We start from the raw sequence: 19,442 nt of genomic DNA on the forward strand, positions 1-19,442 counted from the left end.
AAAGATGGCAATCTATATGTTGAAGGCCTACTGAAACCCACTACTACCGACCACGCAGTCTGATAGTTTATATATCAATGATGAAATCTTAACATTGCAACACATGCCAATACGGCCGGGTTAACTTATAAAGTGACATTTTAAAATTCCCGGGAAATATCCGGCTGAAACATCACGGTATGATGACGTATGCGCGTGACGAAGTCCGAGTAACGGAAGTTATGGTACCCCGTAGAATCCTATACAAAAAGCTCTGTTTTCATTTCATAATTCCACAGTATTCTGGACATCTTTTGCAATTTTTTTAATGAACAACGAAAGCTGCAAAGAAGACAGTTGTAGGTGGGATCAGTGTATTAGCAGCGGACTACAGCAACACAACCAGGAGGACTTTGTTGGAGCGCTAGCCGTGCTAGCCGCGCTAGCCGCGCTAGCCGCCGACTTCACCTTGACTTCCTACGTCTCCGGGCCGCCAAACGCATCGGGTGAAGTCCTTCGTCCTTCTGCCGATCGCTGGAACGCAGGTGAGCACGGGTGTTGATGAGCAAATGAGGGCTGGCTGGCGTAGGTGGAGAGCTAATGTTTTTAGCATAGCTCTGTGCAGTCTGGTTGCTAAGTTAGCTTCAATGGCGTCGTTAGCACAGCATTGTTAACCTTCGCCAGCCTGGAAAGCATTAACCGTGTATTTACATGTCCACGGTTTAATAGTATTGTTGATTTTCTATCTATACTTCCCGTCAGGGGTTTATTTCTTTTGTTTCTATATGCAGTTAAAGCAAGATGCTATCACGTTAGCTCGTAGCTAAAGCATTTCGCCGATGTATTGTCGTGGAGATAAAAGGCACTGAATGTCCATTTCGCGTTCTCGACTCTCATTTTCAAGAGGATATAGTATCCGAGGTGGTTTAAAATACAAATCCGTGATCTACAATAGAAAAAGGAGAGTGTGGAATCCAATGAGCCAGCTTGTACCTAAGTTACGGTCAGAGCGAAAAAAGATACGTCTATCACTGCCTCTCAAGTCATTCACTGTAACGTTCCTCATCTACGAATCTTTCATCCTCGCTCAAATTAATGGGGTAATCATCACTTTCTCGGTCCGAATCTCTCTCGCTCCATTGTAAACAACGGGGAATTGTGAGGAATCCTAGCTCCTGTGACGTCACGCTACTTCCGGTACAGGCAAGGCTTTTTTTTATCAGCGAGCAAAAGTTGCGAACTTTATCGTCGATTTTCTCTACTAAATCCTTTCAGCAAAAATATGGCAATATTGCGAAATGATCAAGTATGACACATAGAATGGATCTGCTATTCCCGTTTAAATAAAAAAAAATCATTTCATAGGCCTTTAAACATGCATGTATTTTGTACACCTTTTACAAGTGAACAAAAACGGCAAAAAAATTATATTTATGTATTTATGTAAATATATATATATATATATATATATATATATATATATATATATATATATATATATATACATAAATATATATTTAAATATATACTTCATACACACACATATATACATATATATATATATATATATATATATATATATATATATATACATAAATATATATTTATATACATACATATACATATATATATATATATATATACATACATACATACATACATATATATATATATATATATATATATATATATATATATATATATATATATATATATATATATATATATATATATATATATATATATATATATATATATATATATATATACACATATATATATATATATATATATATATATATATATATATATATACACATATATATATATATATATATATATATATATATATATATATATATATATATATATATAAATATATATATATATATATATATATATATATGTGTGTGTATGAAGTAGATCACCTCGACTTGGTCATTTAAAAAGTAGCTCGCCAGCTGAAAAAGTGTGGGCACCCCTGTTATAGGGTAATGTTTAGTTACACCAAGTCATGAACGTAACACTAAGTTTCATCACTTTGACTTGTAATATCTCTAATTCTGGTGGTGTTATATGTTTTATTATTTTTGGAATAATACATTTTGCCTTTATAAGTATCACTTCAATGCCCATTAGTGGAGCTATATACCTACGGTATCTTTATTTACAGACATGCAACAATATCCTTTGTATTTTACAATTAATAGCTATAACCGCTCTGAACATACCCCTTCCATCAAAACCCCACAAGGGGGCGATGAACGTTCATCAATGACACTGAACTTATGATAGAATCATTATTCAATGTCAGCTTCACGTTCAGGAAGGGATATCTCATCTCTTCATCGTGGTTAGCGAGACCAAACACTTTAGAAACACATTTCTCAAGTCAAGAACTATAGAAATGATCCCTGAAAGTATAGTCTTAACCTAACATTGGATTTCAACGGCACGTCATCTCCAGGGCTACTTTTTACACTTGAGGTGCTCTTGCTGTTTACTCCTGTAAAATAACAGTTTATACACGAAAAACAAACCAAGTACGTGTATGTCATTATTGGCGGATTAGAACCCTTTATATTATGTATAATTATCTAGAACGCTAGTGCGTGTACGCCCCAGAATGCATTGCGATATCTGACGTGATTAGTTGTTTTACCATCAACAAAATCACGTATATAAAACATTTTCGAAGCAGCGTATAAAGCATATCATTACATAAATAGTTGCCATGTTGTAGCGGCGCTGTATGTTCAATAGTCACTTAATACGGGGAACAGGCAAAAGATAGGGTCCGTCAATTAAAATGTCCCCAAAGAAACACAGCAACGTACTAACAGTTCTGATGTAAAATTAAAACGCTCGAATGATAAGCATAGTTAAAACATTTATGGCTGACCTGGTTTGAAAAAACACTGTATGAACATTCGGGACTCTGTCCTCCAATTAAATACATTATTACATTATACTACCGAGGTCTGTTGTGTACGTTTAGCTAACAGTTTTCTCCTCAGACACTAGAGGGCAGCATTGAGGTAATACCGCAAATGAGTTAAAAACTTTTAAAAGCTAGTAAAATAACGAAACAGTAAGACATGTTTCACTCCACACCGCATTAAAACACAAAACAAACACACAGGGTTAAGACAACTAATTTAAGGGACGTAACAGACATAAGCAACGTCGAGTGTACTACAGACAACTGCAATTAAGGCTCTTGTGAGTGAGGCCAGGATTTGTACCTATAAGAAACACTCGAGCACTCCTAACTTAAATTTATTTTATTTAACACTGCTAATAAGGGAATATTGTTAACTTACCAGTGTGTATCAAAGTTATGACCAACATGCGAAATCCTGAAAGAAAATGTACCTGCCCGTTGGGTTAATTAACCTACAAAATGGCTGTCCAAAGAAGAGGTTACGTAAGAGTGTTCACTGGGCATGCGCAATGCAAAAGCCTGTCCCTGCCACCAAAATAAAAGTTCTCATTAAATAATAAAAATATAAGTTTCTATTTATTTTTATTTTTTTTAATAAATTGTATTTTATCCTCAATTGTATAGTCTCTTATATTTACTTTTACCGTTGTTTTGTATGAGGATTTGATTTATTAATTGTAAATGTCTCGACCTGTTGTAAAATATTGAAACAAAAATATTGAATCGTCTTGTATTGAAAGTGCCTCAATGTGTTTGTACATTGTAGGTGTATATTTATTCTTCAATTAAAAGTAGGTCAAGTATAACAGAGAAAAATAATAAAATAAAAGTTCTTACGTAGGAAATATATTTTGATTAATTTATTACCTTGGAAAATATTATTTTACACTTCAGGAAGTACCTTTCTGTTTAGTATTTTAAATAAATATGTATTGTGCACAATCATTGAATGTTAACACTTGGTATAACATTAAACATATGGTGTGCATAAAATAGGTTAAAAGCAAACAAGATAATGTATAAATAAATCTAGATGAGCATGACATAGAATGAGGAAATAAACAGTGTGCAGGATAATAATGCAAATATATTAGTTCAGTATATATATAAACAACATCAATAGACAATAACTTATACTGTATATTGATTATTTTTTTTTCCAGTTTGTATTCAGCTTTTCAAATGGTCCTGTTGTAAAGCTTCAGACTTGGTTTATTAATGGTCGTCCTCCATTTGTCCGCCTGTATTGTTCCTCTTAACATGCATCAGCTTTCTTTCTCTTGGCCTCAGCGGTATCGTGGATGTGGGTGATGCCCCTTCATCTAAAAACACATGACAAATAAGGGCAGTGGGAAAATAAAAAATAAAATACATGGGACTAATAGTAAAAATAGTGCAACTGAACACATTGTGATTTTGAAAGCAAGCCATTTGTTAGCCAGCTTCAACTTTCCCACAATATTCCTAAATCAGTTTTGTAGTACAATAAGAACTGTTTTTTTCACCACTAAATATGGTATTTGTATAATTATTGGTCATACTTATCTGCTTGCCAGTTCCCTTTTCAGACAGGATTTAAAGGAGGTGGCTCGCTCCATTGATTTATATCCCTGAGAGATGTCAGAGAGAAATAGAAAGTGTAGGGAGAAGTGTATAAGAGCAATTTGTAGCAATACAAGAGAAGAGAAACAATGTGAGCTGAATTACAGGTTTTTAGCATTTTTATGTAGTGTTGTGACATTTGTGATAGTAAACATTTGGAAAAAGAGATGAAGAATGCAGGAAAAAGGCAGGGAAGAGGGGACAGACAGAAAAGAAGAGGAATGCTGTAAGTAATTAGTAACAGTGTGACACATGTTATCTTAGTTTTGTTGCAAGACACAACAGTGGACTCTAACAACTTGTCTGAAAATACCACTAGACTGCAGTGTTGTTCTTTACAAGCAGCTCAAGCCCAGCGACAAGAGGCGCTTTCCATTTCATTTGGCGTTTTTCACCACTTCAAGTAATTAGGTGGAGTTGTTAGCAGCCTTTTTTCCTCCAAACTGTCAGCATAGCAAAGATCAAACATCCTCAAAAATCCCCTAAGGGTTTCCCGAAAATGTACATACCGCACAATGATATGACATAATCATTGGTCCAATGAGTATTCAAATGGTCTTTTTATGTCATAGGGTGAATTATATTAAATATTTTGAGATAATATTTGTACTTGTGTTCAACCATGACAACATATGTATGGATTTAACCGCTGTTTCCCCACTCAAATAAATCAGCAAATCACCTACTGTAGTAATCAAGGCACTTTATTCTGACTTACTGGTGCACTTCCATAGAATGCGTGTGTTGTTGTTGTACTGAGTACAGTTCACATGAATGACAGTGGCGGTTTTAGCAATGGACCGCATAGGCAGTTGCTGGGGTTTCACATGATGGTCAAGCAGTTTGAGCGTAGCATTAAAAACAAGTGAAAGTGAGTGTAGAGTTTGAGCAGAAAATGCCGTAATTGTTCAAATAGAGAGATAGGAAAGAGCTTTCATGGAGTCCTGCAAGAAGTGGTTCATAAAGGTAATCTGGTCAGGGGAAAAAACTAAAGTGCGCAGAAGGAAATGGCTTTTAAAAATATCACATTCATCATCTTGTGGAATACAATCGGACCATGATCGTGTCTGTAGCGATCACGTTGTAATATGATTGTTTGAACATTTGATTTGTTTGAGAAACTTTCTGTGATGCAATCGAGTTTATTCTCTCCTATATTAGTAGTGTTTGAGAGCAGAACTAATAGTCAAGAAAGAACAATAGATTGCATTAGTTTTCTGTTATTTTGTGGTTGCTATGCCTAAATATAACTGCAGACCTGGTTGACATGTTAAGCCCTAGTAATAAATATTGTGATTGTTGGTCCAATCCACTGTACTTTCGTTGTCGATTTTCATAACAGAAACCAAAATCTAGTTGTTGTTTTGCAGGAAAGCCAAGCGCTTTATTCCACACGGATGACCACATTATAGCGTCTTTGGTGATATTTGTTAGCATCAAGAAAATATCCTTAATAATATTACTAAACTAGATGAATAAATCTCTCGTAGGCTCAACAGCATATACTGAATCTTGATACCGCTAGCAAACATTGCTGAACAACATTGACATCCATAGCTAAATAATGAGACAAAATATGAACTTCACACCATAAAAAAACTGCAGACATGAATTGTAGATGACAGATAAATATTTGTAGCAGAAAATTAACTGCAATCAAACATATCCTTTTTTTCATTAGTGTCACCAACACAGCAGTACGGCACTCGGTATGTCAATCAAGTACGTTACTTAACGACGCACGAATAAGTCCAACTTTGTCTTTCAAGGATTAATGCTTAATTTATATGTGTCTCTAATCTTTTCTTCTCTACATACCGTGAGTGTCAAAGGAAGTGAGGTTGTAGCTAGCAGGAACGTCTTGGTTATAATAAATGGTTTAAATGTACAGTACAGGCCAAAAGTTTGGACACACTTTCTCATTCAATGCGTTTTCTTTATTTTCATTACTATTTACATTGTAGATTGTCACTGAAGGCATCAAAACTATGAATGAACACATGTGGAGTTATGTACTTAATAAAAATAGGTGAAATAATTGAAAACATGTTTTATATTCTAGTTTCCTTTAAAGTACATGTCTTTTATTTTACAGGCACATTCTATGGACTTTGAGGATGGAGATGTGCTCATGTCGTCCCACGAACACCGCTTCCAGTTGTTCAGCTCTGTGGAATATGAAGGGCAGCTGTACATGACTCCTCAGAATTTCATTGAGTCTGTCACGATGAGTGAGCCAAGAGGTACGTATACTAATAAATACTAGGGGTGTCAAAAAAAAAACGATTTTCAAATTATTCGCAATTCTTATTTGTAACGATTCTTAATCGATTAAAAAAAATCAATAATTGATTTATTTTTTATTCTTATTGATTTTTGATTTTTTAATCTGTCCTGTCGAGCCACTCAGGCAAATAACAGTGTTGCTGTAGCTGCCCGATATATCTGCTGTACAGATTTAATTTAGAAAAGAGTAATGTTGGATATTTCTCTTGTTGCCTTATTTGTATTTGACGTCATTAAATGTTTGGGTATGATTTTATTTTTAAAAAAAAATATTTTAAAGAATATGGAATTTTATCAGAGCTGTTTATCTATTGTATGAATGCATGTGGTTAATCACACAACTGGAATTCAAAGTTAATAAAAAAGTATTGAATAAACACATGTGTACTTAACAAAAAAAGGTGAAATAACTGAAAACATGTTTTAAATTTTAGTTTCTTCAAAATAGCCACCCTTTGCTCTGATTACTACTTTGCACACTCTTGGCATTCTCTCGATGAGCTTCAAGAGGTAATCACCTGAAAGGGTTTTCACTTCACAGGTGTGCTTGAAGCTCATCGAGAGAATGCCAAGAGTGTGCAAAGCAGTAATCAGAGCAACTAGAATATAAAACATGTTTTCAGTTATTTCACCTTTTTTTGTTAAGTACATAACTCCACATGTGTTCATTCCTAGTTTTGATGCCTTCAGAGACAATCTACAATGTAAATAGTCATGAAAATAAAGAAAACGCATTAAATGAGAAAGTGCATCCAAACTTTTGGCCTGTACTGTGTATATACACTACCGTTCAAAAATTTGGGGTCACCCAAACAATTTTGTGGAATAGCCTTAATTTCTAAGAACAAGAATAGACTGTCGAGTTTCAAAAGAAAGTTCTCTTTTTCTGGCCATTTTGAGCGTTTAATTGACCCCACAAATGTGATGCTCCAGAAACTCAATCTGCTCAAAGGAAGGTCAGTTTTGTAGCTTCTGTAACGAGCGAAACTGTTTTCAGATGTGTGAACATGATTGCACAAGGGTTTTCTAATCATCAATTAGCCTTCTGAGCCAATGAGCAAACACATTGTACCATTAGAACACTGGAGTGATAGTTGCTGGAAATGGGCCTCTATACACCTATGTAGATATTGCACCAAAAACCAGACATTTGCAGCTAGAATAGTCATTTACCACATTAGCAATGTATAGAGTGTATTTCTTTAAAGTTAAGACTAGTTTAAAGTTATCTTCATTGAAAAGTACAGTGCTTTTCCTTAAAAAATAAGGACATTTCAATGTGACCCCAAACTTTTGAACGGTAGTGTATATATTAAAAAAAAATCATAATAGTGTAAAAATCCACTATTTTTACACTATTAGAGAATAGCGAATAGGGCCCTTAATTTTTTTCACATTCTTTTCCTTACCCTGGCTCCTCTGTGCAGCCGATCCTTCATGATGCCAATGAACTCCTTGTAAGACAGCTGGTCATCGTGATCCACGTCAAAGATCTTGAAGATAGTGTTGACCAAGTGACGTGTCAGCTTTAGACCTGTGGCCACATACACTGCCCTTGCAAACTCATCTGGTGGAACAAAAAACAAATACTGTTTCTTTGTGTGTGTGTGTGAGTGTTTTTGCACACCAAAAAGGAGGACGACATGTTCTTGTAGCTCTTGTTTTAAAAGCTGGGTTCCAACCTTGTCCGATGGAGCGAGCAGCAAAATTGTACATCTGCATGGCAATAGCAAAGTCCTCCAGGTTGTTGAGAAACTGGAAGAAGGATCGGAATTCATCGAATGTGATTCCCTGAAAGACCAAAAAAAACATACTTTTTGAGGCACATTAACTCTTGGATAAACAAAAGGTGTGTAAAAGGAGGATATATTTAACTCTCAATCAAAAGCAAATGGTGATCCTTGATCAATTGGAAAAAATAATCAAGGCAGCTTTGCCTTATAAATTAAAAAAAAATGCAAGTATGCCATTGCAAATGAATTAATACAATATATAGCAGGAAAGAGAGGAAAGAAAGTGCATGTGTGAATGTGTGTGTGGTCGAGTGAGGCAGTGGAGCGCCGAAGTGTGGCGGGCGACAACAGCCTGAGGCAGAGATGGTGGTGGGAAATTTCAGGTGCTATTCATTGCTGGGAGGCAGGGGTACTCAGAGGAAGGAGGAATATATCAAACAGATATAAAAGGGAATTGAAGACTTTCTTTACTCTCAAGATAAAATGCTAAACCACAAAAAAAACACTTGCAATTTGTATTGTAAAAATGTTCAGCTGTGTGACGATACCTTCACTATTTGATGATGTTTAACACAAAGCGCACATGGTTCAGACCACCGGTTCACTGCTGACTTAGCATTCTCAGTCTGATTTGTGACTAAAAAGGACCACAAACCCCCTACCTTTATTTTCTGTTTTTGACATTGACATTTATGTTGTACATCACTGCGGTGTAAACACGATACATCACATATTTTCATTTCTCTTTATAACATGCTCAAAAAGGAAGAACCAGAGCTTATTTAATCCTACCCCTTTTTTACTTCATAAAAGTTTCTTACACATATGTTCACTTCCTGTTTCCAATTTGTAACACAATTATATCAATGATTTCAAAATACAACAGTTATATTCATAAATATTTAACTCAGTTACGATTCACATAAAGAGATGAATCATATTTTATTTTCAATAATTATCATTGTTCCTCTTCCTTATACTTTGTAAACACTTTGTGTTTGAACAACCCCTTAAAGTGCAAAAAAAACTAAATACCAGATCATTGAATTTCAATATCTTTGATTCAATAAACAAAGGGTTTGTATGTTCTCTAAATCAGTGGTCCCCAACCACCGGGCTGATCTATATTGATATATAATGTATATATTGTGTTTTTTATGTTGATTTAATTAAAAAAAAAAAAAAAGTATTTATTTATTTTTTATTTATTTCTTGTGCGGCCCGGTATTGGTCCGTGGACCGATTGGTACCGGGCCGCACAAGAAATAAAAAATGTTTTTTTTTTTTTTTTTGGTATATTTTAAATTGAAATTAAATTAATTTTAAATTTAAAATTAAATTACATTTTTTGATATATTTTAAATTTTCCTGAGGGAACTCTCCTGAAGGAATCAATAAAGTACTATCTATCTATCTATCTATCTATCTATCTATCTATCTATCTATCTATCTATCTATCTATCTATCTATCTATCTATCTATCTATCTATCTATCTATCTATCTATCTATCTATCTATCTATCTATCTATCTATCTATCTATCTATCTATCTATCTATCTATCTATCTATCTATCTATCTATCTATCTATCTATCAATATAGATCAATACAGTCTGCAGGGATACAGTCCATAAGCACACTTGATTGTATTTCTTTGATTAAAAAATAAATAAATAAAAAAATAAAAACATAACCCCCCCCCGGTCCGTGGGACAAATTTTCAAGGTTGGGGACCACTGCTCTATATCCAACATTGTGTACAATTCTAACTGACCTTTTTTGTAACACTGTTAATGAATGAAGTGTGCTTTTGTCATTGTTTCCCCATATTTCTACACAAAACATCTAGCGAGCAGTAAACAATATGGAGTAATTTTTTGGTCTAGAATGTTTTTGGCTTTTTTCATTATTTAAATATTTCTTGCCACTTTGAGTTGTATTTTTATATGAAATTTGCAGTTCATTTGATCATCTATTATTACACCCAAAAATTAGATTTACGTTACTCTTAATTCCTACTATGTATTTGTGTTTGACTTTTTCTTCTATTGTTACCATAGTAGCATTATTTTAGTTTTACCGAGATCGTTCTAATTCATTAATAAAATATTGTGGTTATTGTGTCAAATACTTCAGTTAGACCCATTAACACTGCTGCTGCACACATCTACTGCTGTTATTATATTGTTCTTATGTACAATAAGAACAGTGATTTCTGATGTGTTAGAAAAAGTTTTTGTCTGCATCTATATCATTTTCCAATTCCAGTTTTTTATGTCCCATATTGCAAAATGTTTCCAATTCTATATTGGGTTGAGTGCTGCCAGTGATGTGCATTATGGATGTGTGTAAAATGATGTTAGTCCAGTTTTGCTTTTTGATAGTAAACAACTTCCTACGGACAAATACTACGTATTTTAGGTGCTGTCAAATTTAACGAGGTAGCTCGTGACTAATCACAATAAAATATCACATGAATCATGTATAAACAGAGATAATAAGCTTTGCTTCTTCCTACTCCTTTTTGGGCATGATGTAAATGAAATGATATGAAATTGTGTGATGTATTATGATGTAAATGTGTTCATGTTCGAAATAAACTAAAAGAAAGAAAGAAAAGATTAATCACATACTTTTTTATTGAGTGCACCATCTTTATCTTACCTTAAGGGCGGCATAGGATGCTAAGTGCAAAGATGAATGAGGAATACAAAATACACCCCAGCAGGACTTCAGATAAAACCAAGGTAATCTGCATGTATTGAAGCGATGAATTAAATTTAAAATACCATTTAAAAGCAATACACGCTTTCGAGGCAACTGCTCTCAAGAACACTATGTGCAGCATTTATTTGTTCAAGAGGCTTACACAAGGAATGTCTTATTGATTTACAATGTATATTAGTGTGGAGGCTACTATGTCAGGATATAATGGTTATACTATACCTTTTCATCAGGTATGCTCTGCTTGACATTTTCCAGGTAAGCGCCAATATTCTCCACATTGGTGAAGCGCAAGAGGATCTTGGCAAAGTCTTCTTCACTGATGGTGGTCATCCCTTTGGAGTAGGTCAGAAATTCAATCTCCAGCACTTCAGTTTGGAGATTATCCATGAACCTGAAAATATGAGAGGAGGTGAAGCGGTTACCTGAAACGTGGTAAAGAGTTTTGATATTTGTCCTAGGTAAGTCAGCATTGCATTAGCAGATCACAGTTTTTGTGCTGGTTATACTGAATAATACTGTACCTGTAAAAGTCATCAAACGTGAGCTCAGCCTTCCCTTTCTTCCCAAAGAAATGGACCAGTAGGGTGGTGTCAATGGTTATATTCTCATCTGCGCGCTAATATAAGGGGGAAAGAGAGAAGATCTGTGAGTGCACAAACCTTTTTCTTCTGAAAACTTACAGTCTGTTTCTCAATACCAAATAATTTACTCAGTGCATTGCAGACTAATCCAATAGGGAGCAAACCAAAGTTCATAACACCATTTGAGCATTTTGACAGTTACCGGCAAGATATTTTGAATCGGAACAAAACTTGTTGCAAAACATCTCACAAATTACAGATATGAATGTGTATTGAGAAACAGCTAATGAGAAGGTTTAGGCCATCATAGATCCAAAATGGCAACCATGGTGCCAAACGTTTGCAAATCATGTCAATGAAACAACAGAACACTGTCAGCAGCCATAATGACATCAATACACCAGTTCAGGTCGCATCTCAAATAGGCGATCCAAGGCATTGTTACCATTTATTTTATACGAACAGACAGAATGATTTGTTTTGTGAAAAGTTTGACTACTTCATTGTTTGAGGGCAAGGATCATCACTAACTCTTGGAAGTGGTCACTAATTTTTTTGGTGTTATTTCTTGTAACACCAAAACAATAGAGCTCAACACAAGGATTGTAATAATCTCTCCATGTAACCCAGACTGGTGATTAATGTTGTGACAGTAGGAAACACAACAGACTTACTGTACATTGGAACACAGAAACAATACATTAGGAAACTGGCATGCTCATTACCCCAAAACGTGCATGCTCATTGCCACCCAACATGCTGCAGGTAAAACAGGAATATAGGCAGTGAGAAGAGGTAAGAGAAAGAGAGACAGAAGGAGGACTGAGACAGATAAAGACACACATGTACAGTGGCTGGTGAACATACACATTCAAACCACATCACATGCACATTGCCACATCTAGTGTCAGACCATAAACAGTAGCAGCAAACAAAACACAGATGCGAAGAATGTGAGCTGACTCCACCTTTTACCTTTTAGTTTGATTTATAATTATTTATCATCTATTCACTTCCCGTTCCGAAAAAGTGCCAGAATTTAGTTACTTAACAGCCATTATGTTATAGTATTTGTTCCCCTCACTAGTAACTAAACTAAACTTACTAAAATAACACCTCAGAAAAAGGTGATTGGGCTTTAAGCGGTTCCAATAAAAGCAGAAGAAGGGGAAGTAAATAACAATTCTCCCTTGCGGCCATGCCCAACAGTGCCAAACCTTGTTATCCATGGTCATGCTACCATATGCAGACATCATATTGGGTCCAATCGCATATTTGCCAAAGACGGAGGAGCATTTATGTCATTCTCGTCACCGTTAAATGTTAAATAGGGTTCTACCTCAAGAGTAAAATCCTAAAACCCAAGGCAAGACAAAAAAAAAAGGTTAAACAAGACCTGTATGTCAACCTCGATTAAGACACAGTAATGCCAATAGAATTAGGATTGTTGCAAAGGAAGAGCGACATACGTACATTGTTACCACTGTGGGGAAATATTTTGAGTATTTTTGTGAAATTGGGTGGGAAAAAAGTCTTAAGACACGGCATTGAAAATTGGTTAAATAACCAATAAGGTGTCAGTCTATCTCAGTTACCACTCATTCATCCGACCAGGATTTTCTGGACAATTCTTTTCTTCCACAGTTCTGAAGCAGTCATGTTCCAGTACAACTGTGTCACAAGGAACAATGCAAGGTCTATAAGGGCATGCTTGGATGAATTTTGTGTTGAAAAAAAGAGCACAGAGCCTTGACCTAAAGCCCATCCAACACTTTTGGGATGAAGTGATGAGGTGGAAGAACTTTAGAGCCCAGTATTCAAGGTTTCACAAATGAATGAATGAATCAACAACAATTTCCATTGTCACTCATTAATATATTCACAGAGGAGTGGAAAAAAAAGACAAACTGCATATTTTCTTCCATTTCCACTTCCTGTAAGTATAATGACAATTTGTCCTAATACAGTGGTAAATTGGATTTTGTTATTCTGTTAAAACTGAATTGTATGAACACTGAGATAATTTTCCATGCAGAAAACAATGCAAAATAAATATTTAATGGGTAAATGAACATCATCATCATTGGTCACACTGGAACTTTTAATGCTTTATTTCAGGTAATACAGAACTTTACTAAACATAAAATAATACTCGTTAAGCTCTTCCTGTTGGACTTACCATTAAAGAAACACTGTAAACTAGTGGTGTCCAAAGCTTATATAGCATTTAATTCAGTATAGTGACCTACACTACCGTTCAAAAGTTTGGAGTCACATTGAAATGTCCTTATTTTTGAAGGAAAAGCACTGTACTTTTCAATGAAGATAACTTTAAACTAGTCTTAACTTTAAAGAAATACACTCTATACATTGCTAATGTGGTAAATGACTATTCTAGCTGCAAATGTCTGGTTTTTGGTGCAATATCTACATAGGTGTATAGCGGCCCATTTCCAGCAACTATCACTCCAGTGTTCTAATGGTACAATGTGTTTGCTCATTGGCTCAGAAGGCTAATTGATGATTAGAAAACCCTTGTGCAATCATGTTCACACATCTGAAAACAGTTTAGCTTGTTACAGAAGCTACAAAACTGACCTTCCTTTGAGCAGATTGAGTTTCTGGAGCATCACATTTGTGGGGTCAATTAAACGCTCAAAATGGCCAGAAAAAGAGAACTTTCACCTGAAACTCGACAGTCTATTGTTGTTCTTAGAAATGAAGGCTATTCCACAAAATTGTTTGGGTGACCCCAAACTTTTGAACGGTAGTGTATATTGGCCTGGTTTTGGCATATTTAGGGCCTGATCTGCGAAGACCCAAACATCCGCGCTAAACAGAGTGTGCAAACTATAAAATTGTGTGTACGATTAGTGGGCAAGTTGTGTGTGATCTACTGAGATTGCTTGTAAAATTGATAGCAAGTGCAAAAAAGTCATACTTAAAGGAGGTTTTTGCCTGCACTACATGGCTCATGGACGATGCTGGCATGAACTGCAAGCGTGGGCTCCAGGCCCAAGAAAATACATTTTGCAGTTATTTTAATATACCGTAGATGAAAACATGAATGTCATGAAAAAAAACGCCAGAAGATACCGAAACGCATGAATTGAATTTGCTTTAATCATCCCATTAAGTCACCCAGCAGCAATAAAGTGATAAAATGATATTGCTCTCTGGTCAGGCGAGGTTGCCTCTACATGTGCCCAATGTTCTATCAGTGTTTTCAGATTTTCAGCTTCACAGTTGGCGTCATGTACAATTTGCTGAATATATGTGGCTTTGGTTGACCAACACCAGTGTTGCTGTGTATTGGGGCCTGATTTACTTGAGGTTTGCATGTACTAAAACATGTGAAAACTAAACACACGCACAGGTGATTTACTAAATGTTTGCAAAGTGGATTTTGTCTCTTAAGTGAGCAGAATAAGGGGTGCAATCCATTTTGCGTTTCTGTCTTCATTAATATGCAACATATATGCTGATCATCAAAACGGCCACAATACAGAGAAAAGATGCAAATATAATTATTTAGTACGCACAATGTGATTTCTCAGCACTCATAGCTATTTTGCGAGCACTATTTTGTGTTTTGTTTAGCACGTGTCAGAAGGATGGACAGACGAGAATCCTTCGTCATACATTTTAGACGGTAGAAATAAAAATATTAGACATATCCATCGAGCTACATAATTTAATAGTTGTTAGAGGACTGAAAGTACCAGTGGAGTGGAAAAACAAGTTGACTTCATATGCTGATCTGTGTTTCATTGTATCCATTAAACCATATCCAAATGTATTTACAATTCGCAAAGTATGTGAAAATATTGTCTACAATGTAACAAAATGCCACAAATTCTGTCAGCCATTTTGAATATTGTGCTCCGAACACCTTCAGTAATTTCCGTAGATTTCCGTGTCAATGCACTGCTGCTAAAATGCCCATACAACGTAGTAGATGTCTCCTGCTTGTTTGAAAACATAGCAAAACGCCACAGGTAGAGTATTATAACATGAATATGCAGTAAGGGGAACTCTCCTGAAGGAATCAATAAAGTACTATCTATCTATCTATCTAAGTAAGTGTGTCTCCGTGGTACGCAAAATCCTTATTTAAATAAAGCGGTCTCCCAACACTTTTCAATTACACACGCAGTGTTAGTAAATCGCACGCAACACGGACACTAAGAGTACACGCTATTTTATAGATAGCACACATTTATTACAGCGTGGTATTTGGATCTTCGTCAATCAGGCCCTTGTTGTCCATAGCAGTACATCGCTTTCAAGTTCTTCCTTGCTTCTGCAGCAATGGCCAAAGAATCTCAAGCATCGTTCTTTGATTGATGTTGATAACGCTGCCAAGCCACCATAAAACTGTTGCTTTGAAGGATGCGCTTCCCACGAAATGTTCAAATCCTCAGGCGATCTCCTGATGTATGTGCCGTCCAACATGTTTTCTAACTTTGTGAGTAACCAGATGATTGAATCATAGACAAGGCAACATTGATTTCCACACTATTTTTAGTCTGTCCAAGGCTGCCGTTGTCTTTGAGATATGTATTTTGATGTCCCCTTCGGTAGAGGCTATGTATCTACAAAGATAAGTGTGTCCCTTTCGGTAGAGGCTATGTATCTACAAAGATAAGTGAATCTGCGACACTCTGTGTCTCGAGCTTTGATCGCCCCCGCAGTATCGATGGTCATAAAATCTGTTTTCTTCAAATCAACATGGAGGCCATGTCAGCAGTTTCAAGCATGTCTAACAGTCTCTCAGCATCCACTGCGTTGTCTGCAAAGAGAGCTATATCATATGCATAGTCTGCATTGGTTATGGATGGGTATCGCCTGCTTCTGGATTTGTTCAAAGTAAATCCCAGGTCACTGTGTGTATCTACAAAGGTGCTTAGCACATAGTCACAGAGGACGAACAGAAAGGGAGCAAGGGTGTCTCCTTGGATGACACCAGCACAGATGTAAAAAAAAATAAATATGTCACCATCTGGTGATCTGACTATGGCTCGAGTGTGTTTGTGGAGCATCACTATTGCATTGGCGGTTTCGGCAGGTATAGTCTATGCCTTTAAGATGCTTGTCATTTTCTCCTGACAGTGAGAATTTGGCCAGTTGTCAAAGGATTCATCCTGAATCCATTCTGATCTTTTCTAAGCAGATTTCCAATCTTTGGTTGAAAACGATTGAGGAGCATTGCAAAGGGACAATCGGTAGAAAATGGATGGATGGTTGCATTGTATATTTTAGCTGCGATTGGATTGAGTGTACCCAGATCGCCTTTCTTGGGGAAGAGAAGTATACAGCCATGACTGGCGCAAAACTCTTCGGGTAAACCTCTACCATATATGGAGATGTCTGCTGACGTAGACCTGGGCAATAGATCGATTTTATTGATACATTTTGAATTTTTAGTTGCAGACGATTTCTAAAATTAAAAATCGAAGTTTTCCTCCTCTTTTTCCGGCTTACTTTTTGCCCCCATGAATTTCCGTAGCCCTCGCTTGCCCACTTACTTCCTTAGCGGAGATTTACACACCTATTAAAACATGGCTAATGCTAACGCGAACGAAAGCAAGACGCTTGTTCTAAAAAAAGGAAAAGTGTTGTCAGTGCTTTTGGTAATAGGCGTGGAACAAGTGAAGCTGCAAAGTTTGTTTAAAAAAGGTAGCAGCACAACAAATGTATTCCAGCGTCTGTAACAGCATCGAGCCGAGTGGAGGAAATGCAACTCTCGACAAAGCAAACAAGATCGGAAACACAACAAACTCCACCTAAAAAGCATCTTACTTTGGTGGAATCGTTTACACCAGGTATTTATGATGATACCATGTACGATGAGAAAGGAGAACAATGCACAGGGCGATCACTGAAGCAGTCGCTCTGCACTTACAAACCGGACAGCTCGTACACGCGTGTGCTTCTGCAAAACTGTTGTGGAATTATAATGCATTTAATCATCAATATAGTGATGTATTACATGTGCAATGAATTGTACATTGTTTCTAACATCAGTACACACTAACAAAGAGCCCAGAATATTCCATTGAAAAGCCTGGTTTAGCTACTTACTAAAAATATATAGTCATCTCAATGTTGTACTTGTTTAAATATTTGCTTGTACAATACTACATTTTTATTTACAGAATCATTTTATTCAAGACATAAGTTTTGAGTTTGCACTTTATTGATCTGATTGATTTGTATTACTATTTAATAATTATTGGGACAAGCTGTAGAAAATGGATGGATTTATTGATTTATTGAAGTTTATTTATTTGCAAGCAATGTGCAATGCAACATTTTTATTTACAGAAGTATTTTTTTCAAGACAGAAGTTTTATGTTTGCACTTTTTCAATCTCAATGTTGGGGATTATTATTTATTTAAATACAATGTACAATGCTACATTTTTAGAAGTATTTTATTCAAGCAGAAGTGTTGCCTCCCAGAGGAAGCTCTTAATTTAGGTCATTGAAAATAATTGCATAACAATTACATTTGACGTCTGGTCTAAAAAGAACATTATACAAATTAGAATTTTGCTAGGAGTAAGACGCAGGGTATGCAGTGTCATTTCAAACGACTCGTTTTGGACCAAATAAAAGCAACTCTTGTTTAGAATTATCTCTGTCATTTGTATTCATTGGTTTGTTTTTTTTAAAGTAGGGAAAAAAATCAGGAAAAATCGTAAATCAATTTTTTTTGAAAAATCGCAGATTTAGGCCTGTGCAGATGTCACATGTTGGGAAAACGTCACAAGTTGGGCAAATTCCAAAAGGCTCATTCAGAAGAAGTATGAGGGAAGGCAAGATGGTTTTATAATATCTTCGAAATGCCTCCATGGTTTGATTTCAAATTTTCGGTAGGTTTTGCATAAAAGGACCCCTTTAAAATTTGACTCTTTGAAACATGCGAAGATCCTGAAAACAAAATAAAAATGCAAGTACGTATGATTTGTAATGATCTCGTATCGGATTGATATCGATGATCAATACTAAACGCTGCACTATGGGTACTATGCTCTTTCTCCAATTTGTCAGCCCATGTAGTATGAGTAAATGAAAGCACTGTCAGTTTGTGTAAGTGAAATATAAACATCTTTGTGTCTTTTTGTGTTGGAATGGATTTGGGATTTGAACAAAGCATAGCTTGAATATAGAGCATTTGATTCCATGTAATATGATGTTTTCTATACTTCACAATTTTTCAGCACAAAACACACTGAACAGAGCTAAAGAACAGTGGTGCAACATCAACAGTGCCAAAGTGATCAAAACAAGGTTATCATTCCTGGAAGTGTAGCAGCACCAGCCACATGACAACATAACGATTACTTCACCCCATAGAGCACTAGCTTACACCTGGTGAGCGTGTGTCGGTGTTACAGCAGACTTTGATCATAAAGTGAAGGGTAAAAACAGTCATTAGTAATGTAAACACTAAAATGCTGTTCCTAACTCATCTATGACTAATACCACCTAGGAGCAGCTCGTTCAGTAAAGTCAGTCTAACTGTCAGTCAGTTGAACATTCTCAGGGCTCAGGTTAGTCCACCTTTTTCTTCCCATGACCCGGT

General features: G+C 35.8%; 1 protein-coding gene and 1 non-coding gene across 5 annotated transcripts in view; both read right to left on the minus strand.

Annotated features, from left to right (window-relative positions):
* Positions 1–381: 381 nt before the first annotated feature.
* The window catches only part of micu3a (mitochondrial calcium uptake family, member 3a), a 48,072-nt gene continuing 29,011 nt past the window's right edge, over positions 382–19,442 (minus strand). For 2 of the 4 annotated variants that reach the window (XM_062032545.1, XM_062032544.1), the window contains 6 exons: positions 11,793–11,887; positions 11,491–11,662; positions 8,494–8,602; positions 8,221–8,378; positions 4,465–4,533; positions 3,303–4,245 (listed from right to left, as the gene is read on the minus strand). In XM_062032545.1, the coding sequence (XP_061888529.1) occupies positions 4,465–4,533; positions 8,221–8,378; positions 8,494–8,602; positions 11,491–11,662; positions 11,793–11,887 (603 nt within the window). In that variant the 3' untranslated portion in view covers positions 3,303–4,245. Of the gene's footprint in view, positions 514–3,276; positions 4,246–4,464; positions 4,534–8,220; positions 8,379–8,493; positions 8,603–11,490; positions 11,663–11,792; positions 11,888–19,442 lie in introns of those variants that run through there. The other 2 variants (XM_062032543.1, XM_062032542.1) reach the window with 2 other exon arrangements.
* LOC133639984 (small nucleolar RNA U3) lies at positions 2,195–2,409 on the minus strand. The gene has a single exon (XR_009823904.1). It is a non-coding gene; the product is annotated as a small nucleolar RNA U3 (small nucleolar RNA).

This window comes from Entelurus aequoreus, linkage group LG22 (genome assembly GCF_033978785.1).
Source record: "Entelurus aequoreus isolate RoL-2023_Sb linkage group LG22, RoL_Eaeq_v1.1, whole genome shotgun sequence".
Taxonomy (NCBI): domain Eukaryota; kingdom Metazoa; phylum Chordata; class Actinopteri; order Syngnathiformes; family Syngnathidae; genus Entelurus; species Entelurus aequoreus.